This window comes from Pieris rapae, chromosome 22, assembly GCF_905147795.1.
Source record: "Pieris rapae chromosome 22, ilPieRapa1.1, whole genome shotgun sequence".
Taxonomy (NCBI): Eukaryota; Metazoa; Arthropoda; class Insecta; order Lepidoptera; family Pieridae; genus Pieris; species Pieris rapae.
In genome coordinates, this window is record NC_059530.1 from 2,905,720 (window position 1) to 2,928,362 (window position 22,643).

Here is a 22,643-nt window from a genome sequence, read left to right on the forward strand (position 1 = left end):
TAAATATATTCCTTTCACAGACTAGCTTTTCCAATTTTGTATCTCCGCCATAATATTTAGTTTAATTACAGACTCATGTTTATCTCACAATTGGACTCGCAAAGCTATAAGCACTCGTTAAAATTTGAAATAATTCTTATGTGATACATTACCTCTTACAGTGACACAAATAAGTTTAGTTAACTTATTATTTGTATCACTGTCTAAAGTCACTAAAATTTAATACGGCATCATAACTCCCTAACCAGTAGTCTGTGAAAGATTTTTAAATTTATGATTGGTTGCTATAAAATACTGTGCGTTAAATTATAAACAGGACAACAAAAACTAAGGATAGGTTAAATCTGTATTTTTAGTTTGATCATAATATATTAGCAATAACACCTCTAATTGACGTAAGCGTCTTCGGATTTCAAATAAAAAATAAAATAAAATCAAAAAACGTTATTTATTGTAACCATGTATAAATATACAACAAATATTTCGAAGCTTCGTTTATATATTAAAGCTATGCAAATGCATTCTTTTCTTAATTCTTAAAACAGTTTAAGTGGAATATGTAATAGTAACATTTTATTTTACCTAGATGTACAATACTTCAAAATATTAGAAAAAAACATTAAAATTGAGATATCAGAAAAAAAATATAAAAAATAAAAGCTTGCTATATAGTTTATGCGCAGTATATGGTAAACATCCCAGTATATATTTCTCCTACGCATCTTGTTCGTAACCTTCAGTCTTCATATCGTTCAGACCAAGCTCTTCATTTTGCTCAAATGATCGTTCGTAGTGTGTGACCTTTACGCCTAGAAATAACCAATTTACGTTAACAAATAAATAAAAAATACAAGGTAACCACACAATTTTTCTAAAATTACAAAATTCTTTTTTTTAATCTTACAAATTTTATAACACTGACTTTGTATTAACATAATCTCGAAATTCTTTTGATCAAAGTTGTATTGAAAAGTAAACCAAATTATCTATGTTTTTTTTTATGTGATTTTTTTAGAATCAAAAACAATGTACACACAAAAACCTGTTTTATGGAAATAACAAGCATATTTGGATAAATGGCAACACCATCTGATATAAATCATAAACCTTTTCTTAAAGTGCCAATGGACTTTGTATCCGGCTAATAAATAAATTAATAAAAAAAAAAAAAGTATCCATATGCTTTGCTATGAGCTAAACTAGTGTGCAAAACTATTTAAGTTTATTATTAACCAATCTAATATTTAGTAATAGTACTAGAAAATGTTAGAAGATCAGGTCTTACCATCATCATATACAGATAGATCATCGCTTAGGTTCTGAACATAAGAGTTACCAGCCGGATCGTCAAGGATCAAAGTAATTTGACGTTTACCCTCTAATACCTCTTCTAGTTTTTCTAAGAACCTATAATAAAATAGTAATAATAATAAATAAATTCAGTCATCAAATAAACTTAAAATCTTAACTAATATTACAAAGAGAAAAGATTTGTATGAAAGTATGTTTGTTACGAATTGGCTCAAAAAGTACTGGACCGATTTCAAATTTTTTTTCACAATTTGAATGCAATATTATCACTGATTTATTGCAAGAAAAAAATAAGCACACAAGGTGTAAAAAAATGTCTATAAAATATCTTTCTACTGAAATAATTTGTGGATTTTAAGGATTTTCAACTAAATCCTTATTTTATTTAATAATTTGTTGTTTGTTTGTAATTAACAAATTATTATTATTACCAGCAAATTATTATTACCAACAAAAATTACAGGAGCCAGTAATCTTTTTGTCATTGTAAAAATCTTACTTCCGTAAATTGCCCTTAGAAGGCACTGGCGCGTCTCCATGCAATGAAGGTGCATCGGCCAATTGTTCAATACACCCTCGAATGACGCCTTCCGCAGTGGTGAACCTGCCCCCTAGTGCTCTGCCCCCCACTTCTACTTCTAGCTCTGGTATGCTCATACTGCATGTTTCTGACTAAAATAACAATTGGTTTTTAGTATTCTGTTAACCTAGTGGTGTGTTTCGTATTCTTTTTATCTATTCAAGAAAATGTGAAAGATTTAGATAATTGTATTTATTTATTTATTTGTTGCACCAAAAAAGTAGACACTGATACATACATGTAAAACAAGCCTAGTGCTACACCAATTATAGGCGCATACAACATTTTAATTTTATGAAGGTTCTAAGATGGAGTTATGTACAAATCATCTACCCCATGTGGCTAATCATATTGACTGGCCATTTACCTGTTCTCGGTTGTATGTCCAACATTCCCAAACACCAGAGCCATCATTGAAATTTTATACTGTTCGTTTTAAAAATCTGAAGAATGTACTACCTTTAAAATATCTCTGGAAAAGTCTTCTTTGCCAGCTATACGCACTTCAAATCTCACACCCTTCTCTTCGATACCACCTCCAGATTTCACCTGAAAATTTTACTTTTCATTATAATGTTCGGTGTTGTCAAAGTATGACAAAGTATTAAGCCACTGTCTGTCAACATTGGTATGAATTTTTGACTGAAGTTTGAAGTTGAATGTGCCCTTTAAATGATTGTTCGATTTTATATTAAGAATCGACATTAAAAACTTTTAAAGTTAAAATTGTTTGGAAAAGAGTGCTTTTCTCGTATACCACAAAAGTCCCTTGAAACGGTGTTTCTTAAGATAATTGTTTTTTTAAATAATAAATAAAATAATGATGAAACCAACTATCCATAATGAAACCAACAAAGGTAATAAATTGGCAAAATTGAATGTCAATTATGAATATTTATTTTATTACTTTTAAAGATTAAACTTTAATTTTATTCGATTTGTAGTTTTATTGAATTATTTCATAGTTTGGAACCATTACTTAACTATTTTTTTTATTGTAACAACCAATCAGAGCAGGGCATATGCCGTCTTGATTTTTAACTGTACTACAGTACAGTACTGATTAAGTATTCAGTGGAGCATTGTGTTAAGAGCCTAGGCAAAGTTGGGTCTGGTAGATTACAACTATTGCATACAAAATATTTTATTCAATTCAACACAATCAAAACCTACTTATGTAACTTAATGTATACTTATGAAGATCAAAAGTTAATAATTCTAATACATTTACTGTCAGTTCTCAAATCAAGTATAGAATGGACGAGAACTCGGAGTCTCCATTGGTCTTAAATCTCCAAGGTTTTTACAAAATGTTTATAAGCACCTGCAATCTATATATCATAAAACCCTTACGACAGACATTAGCATCCAATACTTTGCCAAACTTACCTGGCTTTTGACTAACTTAAGTATACAATATTACTTTTTAGATACTAACTATTAACATAACTGTAATTAGAAACTTGCTTCTGTATAACAAAAACCCACTCATATTCTAAGCGTAATGGAGAGACGCTTATTTTCTTAACCTACCAAAATTTAACATACAAAACACAAAGAAACAATATTGTATAGTCTGTGATTTACCAAGTGCCTCAATTTTAAAAAATCTAAGTATTTTTTTAGGCTTTGTTTTAGAATCGGCAACAGCACCTTAATGTTAAGTGATATATAATTTAGCTTGGGAGTTTGTTGTAAAAATGATCACCATCTAATAAAGTTCATTATTCAATACACCATCACTTGTTTACCAAAGAAATGTAGGGTTTTTGTTAGACACCTTAATAGCAATACGATATACAGGGTGGTACAAAAGCCAAGCTCAAATAAATGTTTAAAACAGCTTTAGGACAGCTAGTATGGTACTATGAACTTTATTGTAAGCAGAAATTTAAAATATTCTCTAACTAAAATCTACTTCTCTATATGTCCTAGCAAAAGCAATGTTTATGGTAGAAATAAATATGAACGTAACACAAATATTACTGTTACTAACATATTTATACGTTATCATCGTAATGTTTTTTTTTTGTGGAAATATTTTCAATGTTTCACTTCGCCAGGCTTTCCGTGACGGCTCTATTATATTTAATTATGGTGAAGAACTCGAGTTTACTGGTATTATATTATATTAAAAATAAAAAGGAATCTTTTTAATTTTCCGACGGACTTTGAAATCATCTATTTCAAAGTGCGAACTCTGTACCTATCATACTCTAACATTTACGTTTTTGATTTTATACTTATTTTGGGGCTTTAGGAAAAAATGATGAAAGTAAACTTTTAGCATGCGCGCGCACGGTCACAAAAAATCCGACACCCTGAAGTAGGCTATAGTCAACATTTTTATTTTTCTATTGTTAGTGTAGTTTTTTTTAACAAAGTAGAATAAGGCAAAAGATAAAAAAATATGACGCGTGTACATAAGTACGCACATTTTCTTCAGCAAAACGTTCGATTCCGGAAAAAAATCTAACGCAATACAACTACAAAACTCTGATCAGAGAAATACGGCTTCATCTTTAACCATCACATTTTATCACAATTAAAACGATACAGTGTTATTTATCGCTACAAGCATCCATTGAAATGCGCGTTTAACACCCGATAATAATAAGGCGAAAAAAATAAAAAAGGCGGCAACGCACAGAAGCCTTGATGCTTAATAGTGCTTGTAATAAGAATGTAGCGATCAGAACTCTGCCATAATAACCGATAAAGCTATTACAATACCTCGTTTAACCAATTCGAGAATTCGTCCCCACCCTGTATATACAATACAATAAATATACAGTTGATGTAGTAAACATTTAAATTTCACAATATAAGAGAACCAAAAACAATTAAAATTCCTAAAATCAATTATCTGTCTAAAAAGTTTTATTAAATTAATTTATCAATAACATTTTCTACGACCATTAATAAAAGAGTTTTCGAGTCATTTAGAATTAAGAAAGTATAAATGGACATTTTTTGTTAACACAAACCTCATTTGTACGATGTCCGCAGGCGTCACAGACTGTCGCCATGATCACTACTTCCTTGAAATGTGGTATTTCTGAAAAAAAAAATGAAATGAAACGAAACGCAACGCAACGTTGTGATGACGTTTCATTTTGACGAACGTACGTGTCGTGTTTGTTGACCAATCAAAATCGTATTTAAAACTATTAACAATTATAAAGATAATTTTAAAGTTTCAATTTCTTAGTTTCAACATACAATTATTCTAGAGTGTAAGGTTTATGGCATATAAAAATATGTTCTTAAGATAAATGAAATGATAAAACGTGAAGTTATTAAAAAAAACTAGATTTTCTTAAAAGCAATCGTAGTGAGAAATAGAATGAAATACAAGTTTAACTTAATTGGCTTACAAATAATATAATCCAAAAGGCCTAACAATTGTGAAATGCATTTCAAAGCACTATTTTGTTGGCAGGAAACCAATATATCTTATGAGCTCCCATATATTACTGTTTTCATAGGTTTAACCAGATATAATTAGTCGGCATTGAAGCCAGAATTTTCGTATCCAGAATCCATTAAATGGCAACTGCCGTTAAATTGTTGTAGATAATGACGTCAGCAATACTGGCGTCATAGATTAGTTTGAAATTAGCCATTTAATATCAACATTAGAGTCTACATTTTAAAGGCTGGTTGGTTCGACCGCTCTATCGAACTGAGGACTGCATTTTTTTTTTGGAAAGGGATCTCGCTGTTGGGGCCTTAAGGGCCTTTACAGCTCAGCACAGGTTGTTTGGCGAGCTTAGCTCAGCCGGAAAGGGTGGGGTTCCCGCGACTCGCGCAAGGGCGTCTCCTGTGACTCGAACCTCGGCAGCGAAAGCTCACTGGAGTGGGCGAAGTACGAAGTAAAGGTCCTCGCCTTCCCCGGTGATCCCGGGTTTTTAACCAACCTCTTATAGCTGCACCATGTGACAGAATCACTAATCAACTTATTTTCAACAGGAACTTTCACATACAATTGAGAGAAGAGGAACGTGATCAGTCTACCCTGAATGAGCTACGTATATATACAGATGGTTCAAAAACAGGGTGTGGCTCTGGCGCTGGTATATTCTCTCTTGATCTCAACATCAACATACACCTACCCCTGGGCACACAGAGCTCGATCTTTCAATGTGAATGTGTCGCCTTAACGGAGGCAGCCAGAGCCGTGCAGCGGTTAGGAGTTAATGACTTTTGCATTAAGCTCGTATCCGACAGTGCATCCGTGCTGATGGCGCTCGGAAACAAAAAGATAAACAGCAAACTAATACTGGAGTGTCATGAAGCACTGGAGGCTTTAGCACTAACCAATAGGGTTACCTTGCAGTGGATAAAAGGACACAGTGGCTCTCTCGGCAATGATGCTGCCGACGAACTTGCGAGAAGAGGCTCCGGAATGACGCCGGATGGCCCGTATCCGCTTTCCCTTGCCCTTCTCGCTAGTTCGAACGTGGATTATCCGGAAATCCGTCGAAATCCAGAATCAACGATGGTCGCATAGTGCAGACTGCAGGCAGTCCAAAATGGCTCTGCCAGCAGTGAACCCACAACTGACTAAGCGACTTCTAAATCTAAACAGAACCGATCTCAAAACAATGATAGGGACAATTACGGGCCATTGTCTCCTTAATAAACATCTATTTGTCCTAGGCGCGACAGACAGCCCCATGTGCAGAGGCTGTTTCAGTGCAGAGGGATCAGTCACCCACGTAGTCCTGGAATGCGAGGCTGTGGCTAAACAACGTAAAGAAATCCTCGGAACAGTGAGGTCGCTCCGAGAAGCCTGTGAAGTGCCCAGGAGACTTCTGTGCTTCTGGAAGGAGCTGGGCTGGCTTAAGTAGCCAGGGCTTACGCAAAACGGACCAATTTCGAGTCTAGTTGCGGAAACTGAGCCCACCTACCTTACCTTACCTTACCGGGTTTTTAACCCTAGTCTGTTTATTGCTACTGTTATTATTATTGGCCGCGCGGGCGGCTTTTAATTTATCGTTTGCTACTGTGATTGGATCATCCGGATCCGTTACTATGTGTCGGGGCCTCCTGCGAGCCTTTTTAGTCGGGAATCAGTTCCTGTATTTATAACAACCAGAGTTTGTAATAAACATGTTTCGTAACATTTCGGGTACTCGTTCCACGATCGAACCCGAATACTTTAATACGTATTGTCATTGAGTATCTAATTTAAAATTATGATAACCTGAGAATAAGGACAGCCGCGCTTTTTGATAGGAGAAAAATATTTTTGCTAACAAATTATTTTATCAATCTCAAAACAAAACAAGTTTGGCAGGACATAATACTAACTGGTAATCTTCATATTGGTATCAGCTGGGGCATTACAATCAGGACAATTGGTTGAGAACTGGAGTACTTCATCGGCTGCAAGTCTTTCGTAACAACCCTGGGATGGATCAGCTGGAGTTATTGAACCGGGAATGGGCTCTTGGGATCCATTGCTTACCTGAAGTAAAAAAAAATCATAAATATTATCAACTTGTCTTTATAGACAATTGCCGTTACATCTGTCCACATTGATTAAGTATCTATCTATACTAGATATAAAATATATATATTTATTATATTTATGTATATGATTTTATTAAAAGTAATTTTTAAATGTGAAGTTAAATTTTGTTTTTAATTCAACAGATGTCTAAATTCCTGTATGTTAAAATGTTATACACTTTTAAGAAGCTCGACATTGGACAGATAACTATGTATTTAAAAAGCTATTGACAATATGTAAGTAAAATCTTACTGGTAGGTTCATGGCGCTCCTTCGCTGCATTAAACAAGAATCCAAAAAGAAATTTATAAATTAACTAGCGGATCCGACAGACGTCCTGTCTATACGTCTTTAATTTGAAAATTTCAAACTTTTTTTAATAAGCTAAAACATTCTGGACCATATTGATGAAAATTATGTTTCAAATGTTATGACTATATCTAACGATCCAGCACATGGTCTACAATAACACAATGATAACAAAACTTTTTTTTAATTTGATCGCAGCGCTAACTGTCGGGACAGACTAAAATTAAAATTCGAATATTATTTAAAATTTGACAGTGCGATGGTAGCGCCGTCTGTCGGATCCAATGTAAAACATTCCAAAATCAACAACTACTAATTAATTAAAAAAAACATTGTCCAGCGGACAAAATTGTGAATCTAAACCATTCTCGAATCTCCACGAACACACACAAAAAAATTCATCAAAATTGGTCCAGTCGTTTAGGAGGAGTTCAGTCACATACACACGCACACAAGAAATATATATATTAAGATGTAAATAATGATTCTAGGGGACAATCATAAAATCAGGTTTGTGTAATGTTACTCAAGTTACATAAAAATGAAAAAGTGGTATATATAATATACTAGCAGACTCGGCCAAGCATTGCTGTGGCTAAGGTTTTTGTAAATTATATAGGAGTAAACTATTCAAGGGAAACGGTAGGAGAACTTATGTGAAATGTTGGTACTTTTAACACAGCGCCATCTGTTAAAATTGTATCAAACAATAAACAAATAATTTGCAATAAAATAAAATTGCGACTATAATTAAAGATCTAAGCTATCCTATCTCTTAAGTTGGACCAGACTGCTCACAGTGTGCCGATTTAATTTAAAATCGGTTAAGTAGTCCATCGCGGACAAAAGCATAATTTAAATCAAAAAGGATAACTCTTATTGCCAAGAAATTTGTGAACAAACTTACATACATACATCTTTGGAAGCCCAATTACATCACTACACACTACATTGAGGTTGGTAAAAATTGAATCACTCATAAAGGCAGAAAATTGTGAAAAGTGTTCAACTGTATTCACTTGTAGGAAGGAGAGCTTTTGTCTAATTTTGTTTTATGAATCAGAGAATTAATAATTTATATATAAATGAAAAAAATATGTATCACAGTTTTGTCATACTAAAATACACTGCATTATGACATTCTAATTAATTTATATAATTATGTTATAATATAAATAATTGTGCAGAAAAAAAATGCATTTAAAGTACCTCCTGCCTAGTGAATATTCCAAGTTTGTGATCCTGCTCTGTGGTACGTTTAAACTCTGTTGACTCACAGCGGGGATCTTTTTTTGGTGCATCAGGGTTTTCAACAAAGGTATTACCTATAAAAATATTTTAACATGAATAAGTAAATTCTTTATTACATATTTCTCAAAATTAACATTTTCTTATCATTTTTCAATATGAAATTTAATTAATACATAATTACTTAGATTTATATTTCAACTCTTTAACAAATATGTTTAACAAGAAACTAAATGTTGCTTCTACTGTTACTTATGCTAATTTTGTTCGATCATGTTTATAACTTGTATATAAACATGCTCAAACTAAATTAGCATTTGTTATAGTTATGGCCAAAGCATACGGAGTATGGCTAGCCAGACATAAGCACTTTCGGTTGAACCATTAATATGCATTTATGGAAGTTAAACTATTTAGACAAGTACTGAAAACCTAGTACCTATTACATATGGTAATATAATTACCACTAGTGTCCTCCAGTTCCAAGGTCCATGGAGTCTCCAGCACTTTGAGTGCCTGCAGCTTAGCTACAAATCCATCAATCTTCTCAGCAGCATCTGGATGCTCTGATCTCCTGATTTCTTGATCTTGGGTAAGACCCGCGATTGCTCTAGCTAATAAGCCTTCTACTGTTGTTACTTCTAGTTGGTGACAAAAATTAATGCACTTTAAGAAATGGCTTAATTATAAAATAGTAATCTAACACATAAAACTATAAATCTTAAGAGATGACAGTTTTACAATTACATTTTTTATTTAAGTCTTGACTTATATTAACATAACATTACAACATGATTATGGTTATGACAAAACAAAAGATAAATAAGTCAATTTTAGCCTACAAACCTCCTTTTTGACTGTTAGCTGGAATTTCAAAGTCCACTTCAGGAATATATACTCTTGTGTAGTCACTCTTCACCACTTGGCGATTAAGATCAGATGGTTCTTCTACTCGCAGCTTCCATCTGCATGAATATTTTGTTTACTTTATTAACACAAATTACTATAAATCTATAGTCTTTATTATTAAATTTAATACCATTCATTTAATATATTATTAATTGTTTTATATAATACTGAAGCCAATGATAGAATAAAATTACCTAACACCAAATTCAGCAATAGCTCCTCCTGGTTGAATTTCATTGTTTTCATAACCACATGCTTCGCAGGAGAAGGACATTAAAACAACATTCTTGTAATGTGGAATGCGAGTAAGTAAAAGTCTTGTCATTCCCTGTAAATAATGTATGGAAATATTCAAACAGAATAACATTTAAGCAAGAAATAAAAATAAGATATATTTTAGTTATTATTGGTAGTTTTATAAAATCTACGTACAGTAAATTACAACTAAATAAATATAAAAAGTGTTGCGTATGTAAAAATTTTTAGGTTATTGTTCTGATATGAAACTATTACTCAATTATATTATGTATTGCAACAAATTCCAGGACCACAAAGGGTGAAGTTTTGAGTCATTACTTATGATTCTTAAATAAAGGCGTAAATAATTTAAAATACGGTAACGAAATGGCTTTCTAGAATGATCCCGTATAACTTACATTTCCGAGGCAATTAACGCATAGTGACTCTATTTCAGTCACCTCGGGCTCTGGGTCTTCAGCAGTAAGATCGCGGAAAAGTGGTTTCTTTTCAATAGAACACATCTTTCAAGTAAAACAATAAAACTTGCAAATCTTCTGGTTTCTAGTCTAGTTGCAACTAAGTTCTAAAATCTAGTCACTTGAAAAACTCAACGCAAATTGTCAAAACTCAATGTTCACAACTGTGAACTGTCTAAAGTGAAATAGTCACCACTTCTTGTTTTGAATTTTTGATCAATAATATTTAAAGTCGACTGTGTGTTAGGCTACTATGACTGAAAATTTAAATGTCAAATTGTCACGCCTCAACCACACAAGTGACAATATAACATATAATTATATACATCTTTTTAGTACCTTACTCTTGTACTCAACTAATAGAGAGTACCTCCTAGGCTCCTACCCTCAAATAAAGAAAAATCTAATTGAAAGAAAGATTATAATTTACTTTCTTCACATCATACTTTATGTTTCTTAATTTAATAACCTGGATAAGGTGTAAATTATTACTAACTTATGTAAGTTTTAAATCAATTTATGATAATTGACTAAAAAAATGCCGAAGTCAATGAGTGATGACGCGAAAGATATAATTTTAAATGTTTTGGCTTTTATGAGAGAGGAAAAGCGGACCCAAACTCTGTTGATACCAATAGTAAGATTATTTGATCGCGTAGCAGCGGCTACAGGTTAGTGTTGCTACTTTTTTAATTTCAACTTAACATATTTAAAAATATGGCTTTATTCCCTTACACACCTGCCGTTGCTTCTTATTATATTCTTTTATATTTAAAATAATACTTTATTAAACTAAACTGGCGTTTTAAAATTGTTTTCCAACATTGCAAACTACAGTTTATAGAGTTAAGTTCTAGCCTTAACCGGATATAATTACAGTCAAACTTTCCTTCTATTATTTTTCCATTTTACTTTTATTGAAGAAATATACACACATTAAACAAAGACTATCTTAGAATCCGTTTTACTTAACAGTAAACGAGATTCTTTGTTAGGTCTAGGTGCTATGTAATAAATGAAAAATCAAAAACAAATTCTCTAAATATAATTATAATATTAAACAAAAATATATAGATTGCTTTCAAGAGTAAGCAATCTTTATTAGAATAGGTAGTCTTAAAGGACGCTTGGTGATTTAATTAAACATTTTATTTTAAATTATCTTATTCTGTTTAGTGAGCCGACTTTCCTTCAGAATCCGTAGTAATTTTGTAGAACTTCATGTCATCTTCCAATTAAATAATAAATTTTAATTTACAATTTCAGGAGTGAATCAGTCGTCAGTACGTCGTTTGGTTAAGGAAAGGGATCAAGCAAATGAATCAGTCAATGTTTCTGCAAAAAGGGTGTCTGCAATAAGAGAATCTGACACAGAAAAATCTACCCCAGGAAAAAGAAGAGTAAGTGCAACTTCATCATCTCTAGATTGTATTTATTCTTGCTATATATATATATATGTATATGTTATAGTTATTAATATATTCACGTGGCTAGTAAGAACAGACAAAATGTTACATGGTGACGAGTCTCATATCACGAAAATACTATTTTTAGTAGAAATCGTTATCTTCGTCTTAGAAAACCTTTATAGCTGCTGGAATAAAACTACGCCGCTCACGAATCAATCAAACATTTTGTAAGAAAATTCCAAAAGCGTGTATCGTCATGCAAGACTTATCTATTCAAATTTAAACGAGCGGTGAACACCCTAATGCGAAAAACCTGCGAACCCTTAAGTCGTGTTTACCCAGGGATGATAACTGTAATAATAATTTGTGTAATGTCTTTATACATCCAATCAATTGTAAAATATAAATAAATACAATCCATTGGTACATTATATTCTATTTAACTTTTAACGAGTGGCAAAGAAGAAAATAAATGCATCTGCTCCATGCATTGTAACTAAACACCTACGTAGTTATAACGTACCTATGTTAAATTATTATTGTACAAAGTCGTAGATTTCCGTAAAACGTATTTATTAATTGTTACTGAAACCTTATCAGTTCAACCTTCTAGTTTTTTAGTATTATATTATTACATTCTGACCTACACTAGTAAAGGTCTTGTACAACTTATCAAGTTTAGAATTGAAAATGTAAAATGTTGATGAAGAAATAATGTGATGTCATATCAAAAAAATAAACTAGACCTTGGAATAGCTAAGGTACGTGACGTCATTTTTATTTTTGTCTATTATACAACCGAAACAAAACCTCTTCGAGTGGCTGCTATTTTGTAACAATTATGGGCCATTTAATTTGGTCGCATTATTTGATTGCCCGCGTCAATGTTTATTTCGTATAAGCTTCTGAATTCAAAAGTCATCATAGTACGCGCACATGAGCGGATATTTGGGTATTTTTGAATTAAGTCGGGTTATATCACAGTCGCGGGAATGAATTCACGATTTAAATTCGTTTAGTGTGAAGTGAATACTAATACACACTTGAAGTGATAAAAAAGTAATGTACAGTGAATTTTGGTGATTGAAAAGGCTTTTAATTTATATTTACACGTAGGTATTTCTCTGTATTAAGGTGTAGTATGATTTATTACATTCTATTTATTTAAAACATGTAATTAACCTCTTGTGCAAACTAACTCTCAACTATCATAATTTTTCGTCGGTATCATTGGATGACACTCGCTCTAAGCCACACTGATTTTAGCTTTTTCTACAGAATTATGCATAAAATATGTATTTTCAACTGATGTCGGCTTACGTCATTCGTAAAAATATGCGCTTTACGCGCTTAACGAATGTAAATATTATTTATTTATAAATCAGCTAAACTGCACAAATTTACTAGAAATATAACAGCGCTTGTTACGTGCATATATTTCAATAAAATTTTTAGTAAATATAATTTATTTGTTAAAATGCAGAAAAAATGATGTCGCTACTAAAATACAGATTATGTCATTATCCGATCAAAGATCGTATGTTAATTGTATTTGTTTATTTTTTGTATTCGCACTTGATCGCAGAATATAAAACTATTTGACAAATTATACAATTTGTTCTTGTATGAATTTTCTTTTATATCGGCTATATACCGTCTACTACGATATAGGTCAAGAGGATAGAGGGTAAATAGAGATTTAATCTAGCGTCCTAAGGTTCTATTGGACTGTGAAGGTTAGATGCTTGAAGCAAAAAGTTTGGATGTTTATTCTTTCACATTAAAAAAAAAGTTAATAGTATTTCAAGACGCAACTTTGTTACTCTCCTTTACCTTTGGATTGTAATTTGTCAGATGCAACGCCTTTATAACACTCAATCGCGCCCTTATATTATTCTTAATATCCAAAAATAAACGGGCACATTACATCCAATCACCTAAATAATGTTAATGATTAATATTAGATATTATTATATGCGGTGAATATATAAATGTTTTTCATACATATCACGGAAATCTATTGAACCATGTGTCTAATATATTATTGGATTTAAGCCAATTCTACGAAGTTTTTGGTGTTATTCATCGTTACCCATGCTTCTTCTAAATTTTATTAAGGATTTTTTACTTTTTCATAAAAAAATATATTTCTTAATAGGCAAGTAGGTGATCAGCTTTCTGTCAAACTCAGCCGCCGCCGATTTGGGTCTAAAATGAATGTTATGCAATTTATGAACAATGTCTTTTTTCACCTTAAATAAATAAATAAGTATAGCCATTATTGACAATCTTGTAAGTTACATTATATCTTCTTTATTTTTTTTATTTTTTTATTTTACTTTATATACTATACTATTAACGAAATTTAGTTTAGGTAAATGTAAATATTATCATATTATTTACTATTAGACACCGGTTTCTTGATCGTCTTGATTTTCTGTATAGGCCTCCCCAAGTGTTTTACAACCTTAAATAACGAGTGTTAAATCCATCGGTGTACTCTGAAGCCATTACGGGGCTCCTTCTTACGACTCCAAACGTTGAACAGCATATTTGGAATGATGGAGATGAAATTTTTAATAATAATACCACTCATATCAGAACGAAGAGTGTTCGGAGGATTTATTCGGATTAATACCAGCTGCTTAGTTTCATCATCGGACGTCCAGGCAGAATTTCCACCGGTATCACCTCGACGTCTGTCGCCGTTTAACTAAGGGGTTTTACGGCAGTCTCTACCGCGTTCCACTATGTGGAATAAACTGCTCACTGAAGTATTTCCGAAAGAATTCGACTTAGGGTCCATCAAGAAAAGAAGGTACCATTTCTTAAGAGTTCGGTAACGCTTTCGCAAGTCTGCTGACGTTGCGAATGACGTGTGAGCTTGATACCACCTGTTCTATAAAAAATAAGATGACTTCCAGTAGCGATCTCAAATGTCAATAATTAGTTATTGTATGCATAGAGGTAAGGACGCTTCTTAAATACGGCAACTGAAGAGTACAGTAGTAAACTAAACGACATCACGATTTAACCTTGTGTTATGTCATCGTTAAAAGTGTTTCGTGACAACATAATATACACCGCATATGTTATTATTATTAGCATATTGTGTACATTTTGGTAGCCTTGTATTATCGGTCTGCATTATTACTCTCAAACTAACATTTTAATATCAATTAATCATAGTAAAAGCTGTAACTGTTTTTTTATTATTTTTGTTATGTGTGTTTTTGTATAAGGCAATAAAGGATAAATAAATAAATATAATATATATTTATATCATCTCATTCTAGATATCTGTGTGGCCATTTTTTCTCTTTTCTTCTGCAATCTTTTTTCATTAATTTGGTTTCGTTAATTGTACCATGGTCACCAGGTTAATATTTCTGGTTCAGCTTTTCTTTTCCCCGCCCATTTGCAATTAAGTTTATTTATTTAGTAATTAATATCAACTCACAATTAATTTTAATTACTATGCTTGTACGCAGAATATGGGTAAGGACGAGAAAGAAGATAGCGGCTTCGGTTTCAAGGACAAGGCGAAAGCGGAGGAGACCCTTCGGCTATTAGAAGAGCACGACATGAACTATCGCCGTCTCACAGTCCGCGGGTTACTCGGACGGGCGAAGAGGGTACTCTCATGTAAGATTCTATTTCGAACTTTTTGAACTTAATAACACATTATTAAAGTTTATTTTTCAATTATTTATTACTAAATATGCCGGTAATATTAATAGTAATAGAAAGCCGGTTAAAGATAGAGGATTAAGCATATAAGCGAAAAAATACGCGTGTATTTTTTAAATATACGTATAACTTTATCAATTTCCTTCCTTATGTTCTTGTTCGTTGCAATACATAAGGTTTTTTATAGCAGCCGCGGAGAACCAGTGAAAACAGCTACCCACTGAAGTATTTCCGAACCAATTCAACTTAGGGTCCTTGAATAAGAGTGTAACAAGTAAAGTAAAGTGTATAGATAACAACAACTTGTATTTATACTTTTAGTAACAAAAGCAGAAGAAAAAATTAAGAATATCAAGGAAGCTATGGAGGTATTTGAGAATTGGATCGCGGAATTGGACAAGAATAAAGAAGGGACACAGAAAAAGCCTGTCAAGAAGGATAAAGAAGATAAGAGAGATGCTAAGGTAATATTGATATCAGATCTATCGAGATTAATTTTCAATACAAATACGACTTTCTACGCGACTTCTAAAAATAATTACACTAGGGGTTAGGGGAAGGGGAAACGTTGGAACCAAAAACGAACTGTGTTTTCTTTTGCAACATGACCGCCATACCATTCACCCTTCGAGTCGTTTCCGCAGCACTAGTGCCACGGCGGAACTCGTACTCGTAAATAATGCGATACTTTGAGTTTACAAATTTGAATTTGGAATTCCTCACCAAAGAGGAGAACATCACGATTAAAGTGGCCAGTACGAAATACGCCAATTTCATATGTAAGGACCTAATATATCCTATAATCTATATACTAATTACCCACTTATTCATTACTTCCATGCATTGTGGCATGTGTGCCCTTTTCGAGAGGTTGGGTTTCGCCTGAGAGTACGAATATTGGGTCGATGCTTTCTCCTAATATGACCATCAGGTACTTTCCACATAAACACTTTATAAGAGACATACACATACATTTCTATGAAACGGAAGGTCAGATCACGATAACCCGTCATTACCTTGGTATAAGTATCTTAGATATAACAATTATTATATCGTAGGAAGTTTTTTTTTCAATACTTTTACGTGAAAAATAAAATTTAATTTCTCAGGACGATAGTGATTCGGATGTTGATATGGAAGAATCGAAAGAGAAGAAAGCGAAGAAGGAACTTCCTCCCGACACGGTTCCAGGGCTCGGGTTTAAAGATAAGGTGATATATAAAAAAATATTACTTTACTGTTTGCAAGAGGTTTTTTTAAGACATGTATATGCTTCATACATTTCAAGATTAAATTATAATAATAAATTTATTAGATTAAGGGCCTGTTTCACAATGTCCGGATAAGTTCCAAATAAGCTATTTATTTCTTATTGGTATGATAAATAGTATTTTTGCGTTTCACGACTGTCAGATAGCGCTATACGTCATGAAATTCGAAGTATCTTATTTGGAACTTTTATCTCGAAGAATTTATGTGTTACATAGCTATTAGGCACTTTATCCATACATTGTGAAACAGGCCCTAAAAGTTTTTTTATAAGCTTACATTGATTCAAAATTATAGATTAATGTATACCTACTTACTATTTAACTATGTATATTCAATAGTATTAAAACTAACTCAATTATCGAAATTAAGCAATAGTCGTTGACTCAAGTGTCAACTGTCAAAAGGTAAATTGTTACTTTTGTACATATTTACGCTCGAACCCAATATTTAATTCATAATCTCAGATTGAAAACCATCTGAGATCAGACCGTGACAGTTGATCGATTCCTATTTTCATCCCAATAACCAAACCCATTTTGACAATCCATTTTTGGCGACGGATAGAATGCAATATCTTCGCTCTTTACAAACAAATAGAGTAAATAAAACCGTACCAATAATATTAAAATATACATGTCTATGTTTAAATCATATCAAATAGCTTTTTAATTATTTTAAAAACTAGTCTTAGTTAAAATTAAGATAGAATATTGGCACAGTTGAACTGTCATTTTCATATTATAAAGGTATATAATCCACATACACCGATCCGACCTACCATCGATAGCTTGTATAGACAGAAGGCTATTACAAACCGACGATTGGTTATTGGCACACTATTATCAATGTTGAGATTTGGATCTCAGATGGTTAAAAAGTGATTTAGATAGGTTTTGGGCGTAAGTTAGGCTCAAAAATTGTAAATCAGTTATAAATATTTTCAGGAAGCAACAGATAACACATTAAGAGAGCTCGAAGGCCGTGATCCCGATTATCAAAAGCTAGCTGTCAGAGGTCTTATTGGAAGAGCAAAGAGAGTTTTGACATGTGAGTATAAACGTCATGAACAGTGTTAGAGCCAAAGGGAAAAAAAAAAAAAACGTCATGAAAATTTATTGTGTTTTAATTGACATTTCTGCATAAAAATAAACTAGCATTTTAAGAAATCTTCGTTTGTGTGTTATCAACATATTTGTTTATATTAACTAAAATTGTTATGCACAGATTTAGTGTAGAGTTAATAAAACATTGTCGTATACCTAGTCAACGTGTTATTTATAGTCTTATATATAAAATTCTCGTGTCGCGGTGTTTGTGGTTAAACTCCTCCGAAACGGCTTGACAGATTCTCATGAAATTTTGTGTGCATATTGGGTATGTCGGAGAATCGGACAACATCTATTTTTCCTAAATGTTAAGAGTACTCCACCCCTAAATATTTTTTTAATTTTTAGATACATTTTTGTTATTTTATCAACTGTATCAACAGCATTAAAAAATGCATACAACCCTAAATCTTAAACCCTCTACAATCAACCGATATTTTTTATTATAAATGATTTACATGGCAAAACGACATTTGCCAGGTCAGCTAGTATTATATATTTTGCCAAATAAAAAAATAAACATGTACAAATAATTACAAAAAATTAATGCAATTCCCAAATCATCGGGTAAAATCTACGGATTATGGTTTTGTCTCAGCACATTTAGCATTAGTTTAGCTTGTTTTCCGAAATAAAAAATTAAATTTAAAAAAAAAGCTAGCACTTGGAGTTAGAACGGTTTTCTATATTCCTTAAATAAACATCAACACAACAACAACATCTTTTTACACATTTTGATAGTTAAAAAAAATATGTTTATCCAGTCCACATAATTAATTTTGTTTAATGTATGTCTTTAATCAAAAATGCATTCGAGTACCTACTCGTGTTTACAAAATTGTTGAAAAGTATACAAATTAAACACAGTTGTAAATTTTTCTATGGGAACGTTAATCTATTGTTAGAGCCTTTACCAAATTGATGAATTTGTAAGATTACCGCCTTCAATTAGTCAGACTTTTCAATACATTTCTGATTTTCAATTTTGTGTTCTGAGCCTTCTGCAAGACATCTTGGGCAACGTTCTTTATATCTTTTTTTAGACTAAAGGATATATTATATAAGGATTTACCAAACGCATACAAATATCCCAATTTGACAGATTAGACAGCATAGATCCCTTTGAGTAACGACATTTAAATTCACAGTTAATTTAATTTGTTTTTCTTGACGTTCATAAGTATACAAGTTTACCGAAATGAATAAAGATACTTTTATTTGATTTGATTTGACATTACCATTACCATTAACCGACTTTGACAAACCCTAGTAATGAGAATTACAGGAAGATGCATATGTTTTTTTCTATTTTAAAGATACCTTAAAAACTATTTTATTTTTAGGTACTCGTGATGAAACAAAAATAGCCAACATAAAAGAGTCAATATCGATTTACGAGAAGTTTCTCGATGATTTTGAAACTCAACATTTAAGTAAGCAAAATAATCCTTACCTACCACTTGGGATTGTCCGTACTTGCCTCCGCTTGGCCGGAGACAATATTACAGAACAGCAGGTAAGATCAGGTTTCTGAACGAAAATAAATTCGCCATCAACAAATTACATAGTTCAATGTACGTAAACATGTTATTTAAAAAAAATCAGTCGCGCTACAATCTTTTAGTGCTGGGCCTCAAATTTATATATAATAATTACTGTTTCGTAATCATTATCTTTTTTAATAAGTGTCGCCGTTCTCTTTCTGTCTATACAAAAAGCCCATTGGCGCACAGCCGGATTTGAACCTACGACCTCTGACTCAGAGGTACACGATAAAGCCATTAGGCCAACACACTGTTTGTGTTATTCAAAGCATAGTAAAATATGATATTAAAAAGAAATATATATAGAAATAAGAGTCATCATATTTTTTTTTATTTTCAGAAATCATTTATAGACGCCTACGCATCAGTGAATGGTGAATATAAACGTCTCCGTACGGTGTTAGAGAAGGATGATGGGAAATCTTGGGATATTGTTAGGAATGCTGCACTCAAAGATCTTAAAGAAAAGGTAATAATGGTATCGAAATATTATTATAATTTATGTGCTGACCTTACAATTTTCTCCAAAATACTTATTACGTTTTAATAAAAAAAGAAGAAAAAAGAGAAAGAATAGTTCGCTTATTTTGATTTTCACGAACAGTACTACACCACACCACACTCAACCACACAAAAAAAAACCATCAATTCACACTTATAATAAATGTATGGAAGGTGAAATTGTATTTGGATGAACGAAAAATCCTCGAATATTGGGTCGTATTTGCAAGGATGCTGTTGAATTCATATATATATTGTAACCAGATAAATATAGACCATATTGAAATTTACATACAATTCAGTTGCTCCACAAAAATAAATTAGAAACTCAAACTACAAACCCTCTGACATTTGGGTTGGAAAATTTATGATGGCGTAAGTTACGGCGGTGTGTGGTGTGCAGGAGCATAGATGGTTGTAATATGAAGAATGCTGTTCTTTATAGCCGCTGTAAGAAGACATTTCATGTTGTTTGTGCGGGAATACACTTTTGATAACTTTTTTTTTATATTCCAGTTTTGTTGTAATTTCTTTTTTTGCAATATGAATATTTTTTTTTATTTTTTACCATTGAAGAAGTTTCTTGAAATAAAACATAGCAAATATGATAAGAATTGGACAAATTTAAATCTATATAGATTCTTTTGCAGGAAAGGGTATTAAAAAAATGTTTTGGTAATTTTAGGCATACACAGTAAAACCCATGGAACTTAAACGGTTAAAATAGTGTTATACGAAGTGAAGTTCTTTTACGATTACTAAATAGACATTTAAATTAACTTATCTTTTACAGTATGTGGATGCGAAGTTGTATAACGAAAAGGATGAACCAACAAAAGAACATTTAGAACTTTTACTATGGGCATATTCACCTGATGCAGCTCGTGTCAAAAAGGTGATACCAGAACCAAAATCTGAGGAAGAAGAACCAAAAGCTAAAGAAAAGAAACATAATGATTCTGATAGAAAGCGGCGACACAGTGATGAGGAATCTCCAAGCAAGAAGAAGAAGGAATAATGTGATATGGAGCATTTATTATAATATTATTTTTGATGTGATTTTTATTTTGAAAGTAAATAAGATATTTATAAAAATTATTTTGTTATTTTTTATACATTATGTTAAGCCTATTAGTAAATAAAAAGTAATAATTGGTTAAAGATTTACCCAGTTCGTCACTGATACTAGTGGTTCAAAATTTCATTAATATCGTAGAATATCAAAGACAACTAGAAGTTATTTACAACTAAATTTTCACTCGAATCTAATTTTGCAACCAGGTTCTTTTTGCATTTACTGTATCTTGAGCTTGACTTTAGCTTAAGTTTTTAATATTTTTTACATCTCGTTTTATGGTTACTTAAATTCCGGGGTAGGTAAATCAATCATTCTTACTGGCAACACTCAATCGATCTTTTGAGTTTTGCCTTTGACAGCTAATATTGTAAACACAAGAGTACAATGAACTCCTTCATATTAGTCATTTTCTAGATGAAATATAACATAAATATCCCTTTATATAAATGAAAAGGTTACTAAAATGGAGTTTCCAAGTAGTATTATATGTTTGGTGAAGTTGTTGAGTGAACTATCAGTGTATCTTGTGTTTCTAAAACTGGGCGTGATAGTGTACGGATTTTAAATGTAAATTTAAGTGTTTACGATAAATACGATTTGTATTGTTAAGCAAACAGATTGGTTTATAGCTTGTTATTTAATGATGGTGAGTTCTCAGGACATCCGTTTTGACTGCAGTAACATAGTATTCACTAATGTATTAATTATTCTTGCGGAACTTGCTAACTCCAAGCATAAAATTATTCAGTCTTGTACTCTTGAAGACATTCAAATGCTTTTTGCGTTATTAGAAGTGCGAAAGATTCAAAACAAGTTAATTTCTCACAACCAGCTTCTAATTACCATCCACACATAAAACTTACTATGACAGATAGCCTAAAACAGGCCTGCTCTATGGCCATTTCATGATAATAGGCCTTCTTGTTCTTATCATAGTTCAGTTCATTTTATGTTCTAAAATGTTAGTTTCTGTAAGTTGTGAAGAAAAATTTTAAATTTCAACTTTGTTATTCTTATAGATGGTGTAAAGAATGGAAGCTACAAGCGAAACTGGCTATTGTAAGTTTTTATTTCTAATTAATAAACACAAATTTAATCCTGATAAGGAAAGCTAAATAATTTTAAATATATATAATAGACAGTGGGAGTTTAAGAAGTGGCTTAAATTATTGCTTTTGACTGCACAGGTGAACGAGAGTCTTGGGATGACTGGGGTAGTCATTCTTCACTCAGCCAACAAGAAGATGTAAGTAAAATTAAGTTTATTGTAAGAGGTATTTTTGACTCCAAATTTATAACAACAGGTACTTGAAACTTTGCTGCTTATATTCAGATAACATGACTATTTAGTTTTTCATTATTATTGTATTAAAATATATAAATGAATAATAATATATTGCGTTTAAATATAAATCATCGAAACATATCAAATGAGTTTTTAATTTTCTGCTG

General features: G+C 32.0%; 3 protein-coding genes across 5 annotated transcripts in view; 2 read left to right on the forward strand and 1 right to left on the reverse strand.

Annotated features, from left to right (window-relative positions):
• Positions 1 to 429: 429 nt before the first annotated feature.
• LOC110996148 (zinc finger protein ZPR1) lies at positions 430 to 10,786 on the reverse strand. Its single transcript, XM_022263690.2, has 11 exons — positions 10,532 to 10,786; positions 10,070 to 10,203; positions 9,813 to 9,931; positions 9,431 to 9,607; positions 8,928 to 9,043; positions 7,208 to 7,364; positions 4,879 to 4,949; positions 2,351 to 2,440; positions 1,811 to 1,983; positions 1,286 to 1,407; positions 430 to 809 (listed from the first exon to the last, which is right to left on the reverse strand). Exons 1-11 carry the CDS (start codon positions 10,634 to 10,636, stop codon positions 715 to 717), a joined length of 1,359 nt encoding a protein of 452 aa, XP_022119382.2. The 5' UTR covers positions 10,637 to 10,786; the 3' UTR covers positions 430 to 714.
• A 323-nt stretch (positions 10,787 to 11,109) lies between these two features.
• LOC110996169 lies at positions 11,110 to 21,211 on the forward strand. Of its 3 annotated transcripts, XM_045633050.1 has the most exons (9): positions 11,110 to 11,262; positions 11,858 to 11,991; positions 15,492 to 15,645; positions 16,012 to 16,154; positions 16,800 to 16,901; positions 17,907 to 18,009; positions 19,412 to 19,584; positions 19,953 to 20,081; positions 20,907 to 21,211. In XM_045633050.1, the coding sequence occupies exons 1-9, from the start codon at positions 11,130 to 11,132 to the stop codon at positions 21,129 to 21,131; spliced, it is 1,296 nt and encodes a 431-aa protein (XP_045489006.1). In that variant the 5' UTR covers positions 11,110 to 11,129; the 3' UTR covers positions 21,132 to 21,211. The 3 variants fall into 3 exon arrangements, with proteins under 3 accessions (XP_045489006.1, XP_045489007.1, XP_045489008.1); XM_045633051.1 differs by lacking the exons at positions 11,110 to 11,262; positions 11,858 to 11,991 and adding an exon at positions 12,705 to 12,761; XM_045633052.1 differs by lacking the exons at positions 11,110 to 11,262; positions 11,858 to 11,991 and adding an exon at positions 12,979 to 13,112.
• A 333-nt stretch (positions 21,212 to 21,544) lies between these two features.
• The window catches only part of LOC110996153, a 32,282-nt gene continuing 31,183 nt past the window's right edge, over positions 21,545 to 22,643 (forward strand). The window contains exons 1-3 of the mRNA XM_045633074.1: positions 21,545 to 21,837; positions 22,211 to 22,250; positions 22,379 to 22,437. Coding sequence (XP_045489030.1) covers positions 22,223 to 22,250; positions 22,379 to 22,437 — 87 coding nt within the window. The 5' untranslated portion in view covers positions 21,545 to 21,837; positions 22,211 to 22,222. The remainder of the gene's footprint in view (positions 21,838 to 22,210; positions 22,251 to 22,378; positions 22,438 to 22,643) is intronic.